The 16,557-nt window shown below is 44.6% G+C and overlaps 1 protein-coding gene across 4 annotated transcripts in view; it reads left to right on the top strand.

Moving 5' to 3' along the window:
• Window positions 1-16,557, top strand: part of TMEM245 (transmembrane protein 245) — a 956,632-nt gene that overhangs the window by 773,610 nt on the left and 166,465 nt on the right. For all 4 annotated transcript variants that reach the window (XM_069620553.1, XM_069620551.1, XM_069620552.1 and 1 more), the window contains one exon: window positions 1,038-1,138. In XM_069620553.1, the coding sequence (XP_069476654.1) occupies window positions 1,038-1,138 (101 nt within the window). The remainder of the gene's footprint in view (window positions 1-1,037; window positions 1,139-16,557) is intronic.

The following is a 16,557-nucleotide window of genomic DNA, read 5'->3' as shown; positions in this document are numbered from 1 at the left end:
GTCGCACACCATGATTGTCTTGATACAAGATTCTCAAGTGAGACGAGCAGTGTTAAGACATTTTTATGCTGTGGTACCTTCAAACATCCCACTACCTTCTACAGGTACTGCTCGCTAGTCTATGCAAGCATGTCATTCTAAGCAGACCCACATGCCTCAGAAGGCATACATTGCTTAACATAATTGCATTTCTGTTGCTTGTATCTGCTTAGGTTCACGTGCACCCACCCTTCCTTCTCTCTTGGAGTTGAAGGCACATAGACATCATACGCCTTTCTTTCCTTCCAGCTCTGTTCTCACGCATATGTCATGCTCCCTCTTGTCAGAAACATAACAATCTGAGGGGCTGGACGCTTGAAGGACCATGGGTACAGTTCACGTCACACTAGGGATAGTATTACAAACACACCCAGTTGACACCCCTTTTTCATCTTAAAAAATGTCATGCAATATTTTGCACCTACCACTAGATGTCTGCCTATGCAAGCATGTGAATCTAAGCAGATACAAGCATCAAAAATAAGATTATGGTAAGTATAGTATGCCATATAGTACATGACATAGTTCAAAACTGATGATTTGGGGTTTCTTATAGCAAAAACAATGAGGCCAGTAAGACCAAAGTGGCAACGAGAGAAATGCTTTTTTTGTTGTTCATACTTCATACACATTGTGCTTTAATGATATCGTTTTAGTCTATCATTGGTAAACAAAATGTTGTGAAACCAATGTGGACCCGGCATGACTTAAAAGAATGGTCATGTGCTGTTGAGAGTCACGTCACTGCTTTAATAGCTGCTTTCCTGAAAGCTCTGTATCTTCTGGCTTGATTAAGTGTTTTTAAATAATCAATTGAGTATGCAGGGTTTGCTGTGTATAGTACTTGCATTAAAAGTAACTGTTTTTTAGTGTTCAAAAGCAGCACACATCTGTATTTTACTACTTCCTAGATCCTGAAATAGCAATACTAAAATGTGCTTGGAGGTCATTGTGTTCCTTTTATGCTAATCATACTCTCAAATATTTGTTGATTGTAGGGGCGTGTTTGATGCTTCCCTCAAAATGGCAGCTTTCTATGGGTTGTACACTTGGCTGACTCACACAATATTTGGAATTAACATTGTTTTCATTCCTTCTGGTAAGTACTTCTTGTCACAATATTGTGGCTATGTAATACTATGTAATGTAATATTATACATAGTCCTAACTGCTGTGTCTTTTTGTATGAGTTTTTACTTGATATAACATTGAAGAGTTAATGCAACACTGTTGCCTAGATTACATAAGGATTTTGGTAGGTTCTTCAAATTGCAGAAGCAGTATTCTTTTCCTACTCAAAATGTGTGTTTGGTTTCTCTGCAACTGCTTACTCCAGTCTTTCCACCTATCTTTTCAAACACACGTAAGTGTGGTTCTAACAGCTATGATGAATCCCATGGAGTCATCACTTCTCTTCCAGAGCCTCTCCCCATGTGGCCAGGGACTGCCACCCGCTACCTGACCCTGGGGGTGGCTATATGAGGGAGGATCACATGGGGGAGGCAGCCCTAAGGAGGGTGTCATGACTTCATCGGATGATACATGGCATCCCCCCGTTTCCTTTGAGAATACCCCAGCCATTCCCCATGCATTGAGGGCTTGTTGTCATATCTCCCCTCACCCACCTAGGAAAGACACTGAGGATATTCTCTTTGACTCTGTACATTCATCAAATGTGGATGGGCCTTTTAACACCATTAGAAACACTCTGCCAGACTTTAAATCTAAATTGTCGAAACCAAACTACCAGTCCCATAAAGCCAAGACTACTGGGACACGAAAGATACACCGAGTAATGAGGATTACCGAGAGCCCAAAGCACACACTGCGCTCTAGTGTTTGGAAAATATAACCCGAAACTGGGAGATTTAAACCAGCGAAACAGATGAGGAAGAGTCAACCTCGCTGGCTGGTGAAATGCAACCTCTCTAGATGCGCGGACCAAGAGTCAGAACGGCTGGAATGGTCTCTGTGGAGAGAAGAGGTTTTCCAAAAAGGGGGAAGGGAAGCAAGCGCTGCAAGGAGGCCAGAAGCAGGTGGAGAGCTTCTTGGCGAACACCGGTACTACAAGACAGCCTCCAGCGAACCAAAGCCTGGGGAACTGTGGAACCAAAAGGCGAGAGCGCGGGAAACCGTGAAACAGTACACAGGCAACGAGAGTATTTAGAAAGCTGCACAACCACCACTGGCTTGCAGCAGAAGAACAGACATGCTCCAGCCAAAGCCTGCGAATCCACCCAAGACACACAGTGACCTCTGGGAGTACAAGCAACATAAACTAAATGAGAAAGAACGAGCAAGGGCAATACTTATAAGAAGGCATAACGAAGTATGCAAAAGGAGCTATCAAATTTGTGAATGTTTGTATTTCATCTATGTGAGTAGGCCTGGCAGGATAGTGCACCAGGCAAGTTAAGGAAGTTGAAGCAAGTATAAAAGACAACCAAGTTTGTGGGCGTGCATAGAATACATATGGGAAAAGTCCTGGCAGGAGAGTATATCAGGAACATTGAGAGACACAGAAGTACACACGAGAAAATCCCTGGCAGGAGAGTATAACAGCTGAATGCAAATTGCAAGTGTGTTCTTAGCAACAAGCCCTGGCAGGAAAGCGTACTCTCCCATTAAGACCCAAGTGTCCTCTAGTCAGGTGACATGGGGAGGGTCATTGCTCTTGGATCCCAACCGTGGGGGTGAACAAGCCAGGGAGGATCACCTGGGTAGGAGAGTCTGGGGTTGTTCTCATGGGAATACCCTGGGAGAGATGCAATATTGTGATGCGGCGGTAAAGGAGGAAATCTCGGATGCCTTCATGGGATACAGTGATTCCTGTCACCCAAACCCAGGTCTCATTTTCCCTAATTTCGATCCCGTCACCCAAGACCCAAGGGGGAAGAAGGAAAGAGGCAAGTGCCCCAAGGGCAGAAGGCAAAAAAAACAAATAAGATAGAGACAGGACGTTGATACTAATATCCATTTTTCTTTTGCCAATCTATAATACAGGGAATACTGTCGAGACACATACTTGGATAACAGAACAGCAGGGATATGGAATATTCTACCAAAAGGGGAAGCCATCCCATTCTATAAAAACAAAGCTAGAGGATTCCCTTGTCGATCCCCTAATATTTCAATAAACCTATCCAAACCCCAACTTCATGTTAACTCCCCCTCCCCATTTCCAACTAACACTGGAACGACAGAGGCAACTAGGAGCAATAAAGATTACCCATAGGGAGAACATGGAGAAAGCAAGGGAAATCTACTCTAGAGAAGCCACCAACTGTCCTACTTAGAGTCAGACATTTAATAATGATCGCTCACACCTGACTCCGCTTGACTGCTATTTTTTTTCACTATATAAGGTGTGGCTACACACTAGTAAGTGGGCGAGCTTGGGGTTGCTGTCAAGACCCGAGAAGCCAGGGCGCGGAGAGCAGCAGGAGAAACAGCGCGCTGTTCTCCTCCAGCCTGAGACGCTTGCCCAGTGTTTGTGAGGGGCTGCAGCGTGGCTAGGGCGACGTGCACCAAGGAGCCGGAGGAAGGACGCCTGTATCTTGCTGGGGGCATTTCGGAAAATATTTGTTCCCTTGGTACTTGTGCTGGTCCCAATGTTGTCTGAGGGTCAGGCGGTGAGACCCTGACCTCAACCCTGTGTATCCAGTGGAACCGCTGGGCAGCGCAACACTTCCCTTGTAAGTGAGAGAGAGTAACTCGGCAGTGTGCGTTTGACTGAAGCGGAGCGGGAGAAAGACACAATTTTAAAGGGGCACGTAGCGGAAAAGTTTGCAAGTTTGCAAGTGTGCAAAGGACAAAGTATAAGAAATGAGCAGAAGAAAATTAATAGAAGAAAGGAAGTAGCGCTAGCGGCACAGAACAAGGGAAAGCGAAAGGAAAGGCATGTGAAGAGTTTAAAGCGTGTAAGGTGAAGAGAAATGCAAAACGTATGTGGTACGGAAAGGACAATGCGTTAGTCGTGCAGAAGAAGCACGAGAAAGTAAAAGGAAAGTGCATGGTGAAACAAAAGGTACAGAAAAGGGAAGGTGCAAGTTTGCACAGGCAATCAACCAAGGAAATCAAGAAGGGGTGCTGGAAACACCTGAAGATGAAAAGTTTAAAAAAGAGTAAGAAATAAAGAGAGGGGTTGCAGATCAGAGTGGTCATGCCTCGGAGCAGCAAAGAAACAGGCGGTTTCGAAAGTCTCTGATTGTACCACACAAGTAACAAATGAAGTGTGTGTGCAAGAACTGGGTTCTGAAGCAAAGGTACATCCTGACAAATGGAATCGGTGTTTGAAACTGAAAGGGACCTGAGCTTGGGGAAGGGAACCCTGAGAGGCTCAACCAAGTTGGAAACGTATTGTTTTCATAATATTGAAAGAATTGAAGCACAGGGAAAGGAGCCCTAAGAAGCTTCACAAAGAACTGTTATAACTCTTTTGTGGTGTTTTGAACTTGGACAAGTTGAAAGAGGCCTGCGCTTAGGGAAGTAAACCCTTAGAGGCCTAACCTGTTGTTTTGATTGAAGCTCAGCGAAGGGAACGCTGAGAAGCTTAAAGAAAGGAATTGTTATATTTCTTTTGTGGTGGTAGGAACTTGAATAAGTTGAAGCTTGGGGAAACGAACCCAGAGGAACCCAAAGACACTGAAGGAATTTGATACCACTGCATGGGCTCTGTGGAGAAGGTTTTGCGAACAGCCCTTTTTGATTGAACTCCTTTTTGTGACATTGGCCAAACTACACTTGGTGAGAAGACAACCTGAAACCAACTTTGGGTTCCAATTTTCTGTTGAACCTCTATTTTCCTTTTTAAAGACTTCCTATCACATTTGTAAAGAGTGAGGGCAAGCATAGGTTTAGACACAGAATTATATTTTGGACTATTAAACGTTGACGGCCTTTAGAAACATCAGTTAAGGGAACCATCCCTTTGGAGTTAGGGCCAGTCAGGCATTACACCAACACAGGAACTTTAGCAAATAAAGGTTTTAAAATGAACACCTTTGAGTCTGTGTCTCTTTTGATACCATACCTGTCTCACACCTCCTTATGCTCCAGTAGTCACTCCAAAGCTGTAGTGCCACTCGTTCAACCATGGATTACATTATCACCCTTACACTAGTGGACTCTGGGTTAACAGCTTCAGCAACTTTAAAGTAATGGTATGCAGTTCTTAAATGAGCAGGATTCACTTTAACAGGGTTGGGCCTGTTTGCTTGGGTAATACCTGTTCTCTGTTCTGCTTCAGCCACTTCTACAACTCCTACTTTACTGTGCCGAATTTTACAAGATGTCAGTCTCTTAATGAAAACTAAATTGGGAACACGCAATTTCGTTTTAACCCTTAACTGCCCCTTCAAAGGATGTGCGTTCTCACCTTTTGGTCAGCTTTACGCTTCCAAGGTATTGGGGAAACACTGTTGCTTATGTGACCTCTTCAGACATCAATTTGGGCGTGTAACATTTCGGGAAAGTCCATTCAGCATTGTTAAGTTTATTGGCAACTTTCTCCTTGTTAGTAGGTGCCACGCGACTGATCAGCAATCAGCTACTTCTAACAATGGGGAAAAGAGATGCTTTTACTACACGCGAGCACTTCAGATTGTTAGCATAAACGCATGTTAAATTTCCCTTATTAGTAAGACTTTCCACTTCAATGAACAACCTTTACCCGCTTTGAAGTACACATGAGTGTGAATTAAGCTGGCTACAATTACCATCAATGTGTTTCTGTGGATTTGGAGTACAGGGCTTCTCTTTTCCGACTTCACAATCACAGTGACTGCGCTGTGCCTCTGCTTCCCAATTTGGTTTCTTCTACTGCCACTGGCACTCTTGGGACCCACACCCCCTTGTTGTACGGGTGTTTCCGATCCAGCCTCCTCAAAGTAAAGTCTTCCACTCTACTGTTTCCCAGGCTTGCTTCTGCACACGGGCCTTGGGTGGATGCACAGCTTCAGCTCTGCAGCCACAGCAATTAGGCACACCTGTGAAGACGGCCTGCGTCTTCCAGCCTCTTCCAATGCTGCCACAGCCAAACTTGCCTTGTGAGCACAGGACCAACTCAGAGCCTGCAGGTGAAATCTGCTCTTCTCTGCTCCGGTGTCCCTTCTGTGGTCACACTTCCTGTTGAACTCCCAGTCTCATGTTCTGCTCCTTCTTTTCTGCTGACCTTCCAGCTCTTGCTCCTTTCTACTGCTCCTCCCTGCTGCAGCATTTTATGCCCCTCAGGTGGGTTAATTGGTTTCAGGTAAAGGCACTTGGAACAAATTGCCTGACTTGGGCAGAAGCTATTTGGCTTATCTGCCTGACTTTGGTATCTGCATGCCACTTCAGCCAACTTCTTCTCCAGTCCCTGAGGGATTATGGGACATGCAGTCCACTTGAGAAAGATTCCATTTCTCTACTTCATTAAAATGGCAAAAGGCCATCAAAAGGGTGGGATTATGGGGAAAGGCAAAAAGGGGTTACTCCCAGTCTTCCTGATCTGATTCCCCACCCCCATGGGATCTTCCGTAGTACACCACCTCCAGGGTCAGGATAAGAGAGCACCTGCCTTCCCCATGCCAAATGAGAAGGGTCCCAGGCCAGGTTCCTGGGTGGGGAATCCCATCTGATTTTCCACTCTACAGATAACCAATGTTGGTCTTTCCTAGCACTAGTTATGCGATCTCTTCTTGCAACATTCCTAATGACCCTAATTGCCTCATTCTGCATTACTTGGCGTTTCTGTATACAGCTCTTGCTAGCGCCACTAAGCAAGGCATTACTATAATCTAATTTCAGCATATTAATGAACAGGTCTTTCACAGTTTTTGCCTGTTACCAAAGGTTTAATCTGCCTTAGAACTTTGATGTAGTAACGGGAAATTTTTACCAAAGCATACACATGAGCTTCAGCACCAAGGGAGGCTTTCAAGAAAACATCTTGTGTTTTTACTTTGTCAGACACCGGTATATGACATTTTTCCACCGCGTTTTGCCCCTGCCTGCATTGATCAGTAGACCAAAAGTTCTATTTTTGTACTATTAAGGCATAGCCAGTTTGTTGTCATCCAACACTCTACAGTTCTATAGCTGTTTGTCAATTTTCCGGAGTCTTTCTCATAATCCCAGGTTAGTTCCATCCGTAGTGCATATCATCTGCATAATTCGTAAATGTAATCCCCATGTGTTCCAGTTGGTCACACAGCGGCCTAATCTAAATATTAAAAAGGGCAGGTGATAAACATGCTCCCTGCAGAACCCCAGAGAGAATATCTGCTGATTATGTTTAGGCCTCCCCTGAACACACCCTTGACCTTCTCTTGCTTAGAAAGGAGCTAATGCATTGAATAGTCTACCCAGAACAGTTGCCTGTAATTGCCAGAGTCTTCAATAACCGTTCATGGTCCAACAAGTCAAACGCAGCAGACAGGTCCAGTAATATCAATAGTCCTGTCTTGCTTTTATCCACAGTATTTAATCTGTGTATTTGTAAATCTAAAAGGGCACTTTCGGTCCCATAATTACTCTGGAGCCCTGACTATCTTGGGTGAAGGATGTTGGCCTCCACTAAATATTCCTGAAGTTGTGTATCCACAATTTTATCCCCATTTTTTAACAATAATTGGGTATGTGTAATTTGCCTGAGATTTTATGCATCTTCGGGGTTTAGGCCAGGTTTCCTTTTACTAATGGGGTCACCACAACTTCCTTAATACCATCAGGTACAGATTTGTGAAAAGAGTTAAGAAACCTTGTAAGAAAAGGGGAAAAGGACTTTATATTTCCTAGAATTAATTTGGAGGGCAGAATGTCACCACGACAAGTAGTAGGGTGCATCTTTTGGAGGGTCTTTTCCATATCAACAGTGCTGGTAGGTTTTAGTTGAAATTTCATTTCATTACTTTCTTCTAGCCTAGGTTGCTCAAGGATCGCTTATATATCGAATTTGTTAACAATCTTGGTACAAGCAAGATAAACCATATTAGAAGGCTTGTTGAGTTATAGTATGATCCTCTCTTCCAGGAGCAAATTGTTGCGATTGTACTTCCTGTTTCTCCAAATTTCTAAAAATCTCAGTTTTTTGTCATTCTCTGCCTTTTTTATCCGTTAATTATAACCATGTTTTTTTGTTTCGCAGATTTTAGATTTATATATTTTTTCCTGTAGCTTCCATGCAATCTTATTAGTATCAGATTTGTTTTATATCCAAACCGTTCTGCCGGTCTTTTGATTTCTTAAGGTCTGTCAGGGCTGGGGTAAACCAATTCTGATAATGTGCTTCTCTCTCATCAGGAACTGATACCCTTGAACATAAATCAGAGTGGAGCGAAATCCAGGGGAAGGAAGCCACCCTCTGAAACGAGCAACTTTTGTTTTGGAGTTAAGTATTTTCTTTTGAACACATAGACAACTCAATGCCAAAGACATTACCTTAGAGTTAATTTATTAGAATGTAAGGGTCCGAATAGAACTTTGGACACCCCTTAGTTTTGGTTTTAGGTAGGAAGGCACCTATAGAGCAGGCACAGAGAGACATTTCCCTACCCGCTTTTATTTTAATTAAGGTCTTTGACCAAAACCCTGACTCACTTGTGTCAAGAGTTTCATATTGACTCCTCACGCTGCCTTATCATTAAGTCCCTGCTCGACACTGCCCAAATATCAGCATCTGACAGAGAAATATGACGATTTACTGACTAGAAGTTCGGTGTCTATTTTTTTATTTTTTTTATTTTTTTTTACTTTATTGGTGTTTAATGGTTAAAACAAATTAAACCTTTCAGCCAAGTCATCTGATCTATAAAATTCAGGATCACTCCACACGAGTCCTTCCCACCAAGACTTCACATTACTTGGTTACATGCAGGGTCTTGTATCTTCTTAAAAATTGCGAGGACCAGTTTCACAAAAGTCAACGTGATTGAAACACGCTCTCCTGATAGTAACATTCCCCACCATTCCTTTTTTGGTCGATATCCATATTTCTTGACTGTCTCTGACAACAAAAGTACCCTTAGATCTGACACAGCCGGGCATAGCATGACCATATGGTAGAGAGTTTCGATTGTGTTGGCTTCTTTACACAGACGGTATCCCAATTGACCATCTCCCTCTTTAGATGGTCTCAAGATTTCCCTTGTCGGGAACAAATTGAGTGGTATTCTCAAATTGCATTCTAAGATACCAGTTGGGGAAGAGCTGCAGGTACTTGGGCAAACAATTCAGCTTTTTTTCCTCACACCAAGATTTAACAAGCAATTTAAAGGACCTCCTCTCGTCGTGTGTCTGGATCCAATCTCGTCTATACAATTTCAACTTTACTTTGTCTGGATTTTGTATCAAGGTGTTGACAGTTTCTCCAATTTCAACAAAGTCCATATTGCAAGCCTCTTCCCATTCTCGTAGAGAATGCTCACACTTGGATGTTAAGGTTTTCTGAAGAGTCTTGAAGCCTCCCCTCAGATTTCCTTCCTTACAGCCTGGATCAGGGACACTCTTTGTTAGGCCCAGCACCCTTTTCCAAAATCGGCCTTCAATTATCTGCCAGATCTTGACATCGTAGTTCAAGGAAGTCTCTGAGCCATACGTCAATATAGGGATCACTTTCATCCTATAAAAGCTGACTAACGGTATAATGGAAAACCCACAGACCCTTTTCAAGAAGGTTTGACCTTGAGCTTCTAGATTCTTCGCCTTATTTCTCAATAGTCTGATTCTGTGGGCATCACAGGAACTTGTGTTTAAACAAACACCCAAGTAGGTTAACAATTTGACCTCTTGTATCTTTTCCCCTCTGAGGTGCCAAGTCTGTGCAATATTTCCAATCTTCGTTAGTGAGTTACCAAATTTCCTTATACTTGTTTTTGATGGGTTGATCTGCAACCCATTGAACAAAATGTATTCCTGCAGCGCATCAAGTTGCCTCTGAAGGCCTACTGGCGTCTGATCAGCAAAAACGATATCGTCAGCGAACAAGAGCCGACCAACTGTTTCTGATCCCAGCTTGGGAGGAAAACATTGTGTCTCTTCAAAGACCTGATCGATGTCCGAAATGAAGAGGTTGAACAATTCTTACGCGAGAGGGCAGCCTTGTTTCAAGTCCTTAGTTGTGCATATAGGTCTTGAGAGCGCGCCCATGGAGTTGACTCTTACCTGCAGCGTCATCTCTGTTTAGAAGTCTTTGATGGGGTTCATTATGCTACCAGGGAAACCCCATCGCTCCACTTTCACCCACAGGGCAGGTCGCTCGATAGCATCAAATGCCTGTGATAGGTCCACAAAGGCCAGGTATAACCTTTTTAGTTGTTTTTCTCTGCCCTTGCTTTGAAGATGTTAATGATGAAGATATTCCCTATACCCTTGGCGAATCCGGATTGCCTCTCATCCCTGTGGGCAGATGTTGTTGCCCACTATGCTAGATTTTTTAGCAGTAGGGAGGCAAATAGTTTGCCTGCCACCTCCAGGAGCACTATCAGCCGATAGATTGTGGGGTCAGACCTCAAGCCTTTTTAAAAATGGGCACAATTATTGATTTCTTCCATGTCCAAGGTATTTTCCTGGTCTCTACAATGTGGCAAAATAACAGACAAGAATTCCGTGCATTGGGTAGGATTTTCTCTTAACATCTTGTGTGTGAGGCCGTCCGGCCCCTGTGCACATGAGCTGCTTAATTTCTTGATGGTTTCTAGGATAGAATCAGGGGCCAAATCAAATCCCACCCACTTTTGCTCATTCACGGCCGATACTCTAAGGTCCACGGCCTGCTTGTCTGAGAACTTCATAAAGTATTCTGTCCATGTCGTCACTGGTATGGTGTTCATCAGATATGCCACCTGGTACCCTTCTTGCCGGTTCAGTATCGACCATATTTCAGCACTGTTCCGGGACCTAATTTTTTCTAGCATATCCTTAGCATTGTTTCTAAGAATTGTTTTCTTATACTGTCTCAGCCAGTTTCTATACTGCTACGGCAGCTTCCGAATTTGCTCCCTGCCTCCGATTTGTAGATCTCTTTTTAGCTGTCGAATTTTCTGGTATATGGTCTTTTTTTCTGGTAGCAACTATCTGGTCATATACATGGCGATGTTTGAACACTTGTCGTGTGGCCTTGCTTTTTTTCCACTTCAAAGGCATTGAATAGATCAGTGTAGTCCACTCTTGCCACTGCACCTTTAGATTTCAGGCTGGTGGTCCACTCGCCCAGGCTCAATGCAAGTTGAGTAATCTTGTGGGAGGGAATTCGAAGACGATTTCTGCCTGGTGTTGTTTCTAGAATTCCATACATGACATTCCGGCGTTCGTGACAGACAAAGTGCCGAGGTTGTGGTCGCTTGATTCCTTGTGAATTACTGTCGGAGATCACACATGCTTTACCATGTTTGTACACGTGCAGATATAATCCAAGATCTGGCCCCGTTTGGAGACAGTTCTCGTCGCTTTTCCCGGTTTGTCTGCCTCAATGCTGCCATTCAAGATTGTCTCTTAAGCCCATCATTTGCTGCCAATTCTGACCTCTCGCTTCAGCTGCAGTTGATTGGATCAGATCGATGTCACATAACGCACCTCTTGCATCAAAACAAATACAATTTGTCCCCACAGAGAATGAACCAAGCGCCTTTTGCTTTAGACGCTTGCCGTCGATTTGGTCAGCTACTTGGTCTGGAAATGTCACGCACTCTGTACGAGCTGGATTCCAATACAGGTTCATAAGGATCACTGTCTTGTCGTGGTGTGGTGCACCCAGAGTCATCTTACCAACCAGTACTTGGATATAGGGGTTTGGTGAAGAAAATTCTATGAGTTTGAACCCCAAGCAGTCTTTGATAGCATTAATAGGCCTGATGATGGTCTACCCCTAAGACTTTTGATTGCTGGGTTTAGGTATATCTCGTAACCCTCCAGTATTGGATCTTCTCTTATCCAAGTCTCTTGGAGGCATATGATATCATGGTTGCCAATTGATTAGTTGCCCCCAGAGAATAAATAACAAACCCCTTCGTATTCCAACTGGCCAAGCTCACTGGGGAGACCTCTGCCTCCTGATCCAGTTATGGCATATTTATTTTGTCAGTTTGAGACCCATAAGCCACTTCCAGTTTTCATCAGACCCTTTGTGGTCTCTTAGATTGGTTCCTTTGTGATCCCTTGATGTGGCCAAACTGTTGTGATTTTCCCTTCTTAAATCAGACCTTGAGACCTCGGGTGCCTTGATCTGTTGTAGGCTGAGTCTTTGTCATTTCGATCTCTGGGTGTGTATCGCCTTCTATTCCAATCGCGAGACGTACTTCTCAGTCTCGCAGATTTCCCCCGCCATGTGTTTGTCGGTTCGTCTGTTCTCCTGCCCGTAGTCTCGCCCTTGGTACGAGTCTTGCTGACTGACGTCCTTTTATTGTGAGTTGCCAGACGTGGGTGGCTTTGTGGAGGATTAAATTCCAACAAATCAAATCCCAGCAGCCTCAAATGAAAAGCTTCTTCTGTCAAGAGGCGGCTAATAAAGGGTGTTGAAGGGTAGAGAGCTACCGTGTCTGTGCAAAGTTCATTGAAAAACTCGACTGTAGTCAGGTCGTCCGAAGTGAGAAGTCGCAGACTTGGAACGTGGTGAAACAGTTGTACCACATTTGCCCTATTCATTATTAGCCTGTCGTCTGCCGGCTCCATCCTCTCAAGTAGTAGCCAGTCTTGGCAAAGGGGGTTTGAAGGGAGAAATTAGAATGGTGTTGCAGTCCGATCTGATAGCCTCCTCCTCGGAATTTGTCCCCCTCTGGGGTTGTTGCGCAACAGCATTTGCCTCGGTTGACCATGACACTTTAACAGGACCGCCATTTGGCGTTTGTTTTTCTTCATTGTGTGGGGCCTGTTGTACAGTCGCCCCTTTTTTTAGAGATAGCCTGTTTCCCTATTTGAGGATCAGACACTGTGGTCTTTCTCTTCTCAGACACCCCTCTGTCCTGGCTAGCGGTGTTCATAGTCGAGCCTAGACTGCCTCGTTTGCTATCAATCCGAGCGTCTGCTCCAGAAATTAGATAATCTTTCCCCCAACTGACGCACGAGTTTGACCTCGTTGCGGCGGTCATCTGGCTGGATCCTGAACCTGGGGTGGTTGACTTGTTATTCGGGCCCACCCAGGCCGGCCCTGACGGCCTCTCCTCCCAGATTGGTTTCCGAACTCCCTCATCACCTCCTGGTTGCTGTTGTGCTTCGTTGTCTTCCATGATGCTCCCCTCGTCACTATCTTCAGGGCTTTCTTCATCTGATATAGATTAGGTGGACAGGTCCACTGAGCTTTCGCCATCTTCATTGTTTTTTTCACTCTGGGTGCACTGCGCCTTAGGAGGTTGGGTTCTTTGGGTATTCAATATTGTTCTATTGATCTCTGCTGAAAGTTTGTTGGCCCTTCCTTGTTTTTGCATTCGTTGATTCAGAATCCTAAGTCACTTAAACAAAGTACATCTATGGTAGCAGTAAGACACGAACTTGGCCTGGATTCATTACATTCGATGATTCAGTGGAAATCAATATTAGTATTGCGTAAAATGCGCATGTCGCCAACCGCGAAATCGTATCAAATACTACATAAAAAAAGCACAGATCTGTCAGCATTCTTACTAAATATTTGGGAGAAGAAAATACTGAAAATCTTAAAAGCAGCGGATCTAAGTTTGTCTCTAGTCCTGCAAATCCCACAAGTGGCGAAAGTCAAATTTAGGAACTGGTACTGGATAACAAACATAGAAAAACGTAGTCAACTATCATCGGTAATTGATCTGGGAACTTCGTGTCAAAAAATAGGCGAACTACCAAGATACCTCAGCAAATTTCCCTCTCGATATCATAGGAACCTGTTCCTCAGACTGCGTCTAAACCTCTATACCACCAACGAGGTTCTATGGAGAAGAAAACACGGAAACACGCAAAATGACAAATGTCGCTTTTGTGCAACAAGCATTGAAACAAGTAAACATCTGATAATAAGATGTCCCAAAATAGTAGCTCAGCGTTCACTTCACCTTGGGAGTTATGCACCAAAAAATGGGAACATGGGAGATTGGTGGAGTTACCTAATCTCAGGAACCAACAACCAACTGACTTGTACAGTTGTGAACTTCATGGATATGATCCTACCACATCATCTCTATTGATGTTTTAAATTGATGAGAAATAGCATGAAACGCAGTGAAAGTTGACCTCGAAATAGCGTGAAACGCAGTGAAAGTTGAGCTCGTAGCTGAAGTGGATAAGAATGACTAAAAAGTTTGTCCTTTTTTTTGCAAACTAAAGGTCAATAAAAAAAAAAAAATGGTTTTACTGGAACTTGACCTTGTTTTTGCTGGAGTTTTCATGTTTGTTTTTGCTACAAGGTACACCTCACATGATTTAAATTTGACCTTGTTATTTTATGGGTTGGGGCATTGTCCGGGCCTGTAGTTTGTGTTATTTGCATTCGCTTTATCACTAGATGTTTTCTTGCAAAGATGGGGCAGATTTTCATCTGCAGTGGCACAGATTGATTTGCCGGGCAGGCACTTCTGTCCTTGGTAGCCGTTTTCTCATTCGTGTCCGAATTATTTGTCGTCGTACAGAGCTGGTAGGCTAGGGCTGGGTTATCTGGGTCACCAGGCAGGCTTTCTCAGTCACACTATCCTGGATAGTTAATTCCGGTGTGCCTACGGGTAACAATCCCCGAGTTCCACCAGGATCTAAAATGTGCACATCTACAGCTGGTTCAATTATTGCATCTGTCTGTTTTGGCTCCTCAAGGAGTTGTTTTGGCAAATCCAATTTCTTTGCCAGAGTTGGATTCAGTGGGTGGAACACATTGTCCGTAGACTGGTTCTCCAGTGGATCAAGTAGCCTTGACCCTCTCCTCATCTCTTTCTCTTTGATGATCGGGTCCAAGATGGTGTGTAAAAGTTCTGCAACTTGCGCCATGCTATTTTCAATGTTCTTCTGCACCCCTGTCACAAAGCCTTCAACAAATATAGTTTTGGAGTGTACCATGGTGAACAGGGTTGTTTGGTCTCTCAACTGGTCCGCAATCTGCTCGTAGAGCTTCGTCAATGGATTCATTATGGAAGATAGGGTTGCAATTGTCAGGAAGTCTAGTTCTCAGGGACAGTTTCTTTCCCCCACTCCTGACGACCCTGGTTTGGATGCCTCTGTTTGAGCATCGGTGAAAGAGAGGGTTTTTCCCCTCTATTTGCCCCAGTGGTTTTTCCGCCCCTCTGTTTGTGTGGAGGATTGATGGTAGGTTGCTTTTTCCTCCTCCCACAAGGTTTCCACCTGCTCTAGTCTAGGTCTTTTTAACAGACCCTGGGAGTTGCCTCTAATTGGGCCAGCATCGGACCCACTCGTCGGCCAGTCTTTCTTCAGGCACTGTGAGCCAGTAGCTCTGTGTTCGACTCCTAGTTCTGCTTCTTGATGGTTAGGGGTCGCCAGGGACTGAGTTAGAGCTCCATGTTCGACTCTTAAACTGCTTTGTAGCAACAGGTAATCAGGAATTTTCCCTGTCAGCCTTATCTTGTTTGCCGGTGTGCTTGGTCCCAGATTCAGACTCTTCCTATATGAGAAAGGACTAGAGGCATTTATAACGTTCCTATAAACAGGTGTTTCGAGGCTTGTAATTGTGGGTCAAGCCCCACGGCTTCCAGCTGCTCTTGTCCCAGGTAGTTTCTGCATCCTCAGTGTTTCAAATGAGCATTCCCAGCTAGGACAATAATGGGTTCTCCACCCAGGGCCCCGGTGGAGAGATTGCTGCCTGGGAATTCAACCCGTTTATCGTGTTCCATCCCACCAAGAGGCCACTTTGTCGCCACATCACCCGGAACCAGGGCGGCTGGTAAGCAGTTCAACCCCGCCATGCTGGTTTTTGTGGTGGGTAGGTCCCCTGCCTGAGTGCTTGACAAAACACCTGCTGGTTCGTCCATAGTCTTGGGCAGGCATTCTAGAGGTTCTGTTGCAGCAAGGCCACCCAGCGGCGTGCTCTCGAGTTCTATGCTGAGCCAGTACTCCGTTGTTTTAGAAAACTCCTTGCAGGTCAAGAGAGGCACCCCATCTGCCAGCCTCTTGTGTGTGTGATTTCCAGGACTGGACTCAAGGCTGGGGTCAACAAAAATAATCAAGGGGGATGTTTGGGGTACTGGTGTTGACTCGCCCGCGCCCCCTCCCGCTTTCTTACTCCTGCTGCAGTACTCTGCATGTAGCCTGCCGTAGAGGTGCAGATGTTCACCTCCACGCAAAAAGGGGGGCATGGGGCACAGATGGTATAGTCAAAGGCAAAGCTGAAGGCATGTTTTCCCTCTTGGATCTCACCTCAGAGCTGCCAGGTTGATTTTGCCATCCAGCCACCGCTTGCCATACACATTGTCTGCTCAGAGTCCTGTTTCTCCATTGTTGGTTGAACCGGCTCTCACTTGGCTGCAGTAAGCAAGTGAAAAAGTGTCATTGGTTGTGGCCCGTGCACCAGTCACCCGGTCACAGTCACTCTGCCGAATGTTAGCCACAGGCAAGAAACGCAATGGTAGAAAGACTGGC

The sequence above is a fragment of the Ambystoma mexicanum genome, chromosome 5q, assembly GCF_040938575.1.
Source record: "Ambystoma mexicanum isolate Mex_15411 chromosome 5q, UKY_AmexF1_1, whole genome shotgun sequence".
In the NCBI taxonomy this organism is placed as follows: Eukaryota; Metazoa; Chordata; class Amphibia; order Caudata; family Ambystomatidae; genus Ambystoma; species Ambystoma mexicanum.
This window is presented reverse-complemented; position numbering and strand designations above follow the sequence as displayed.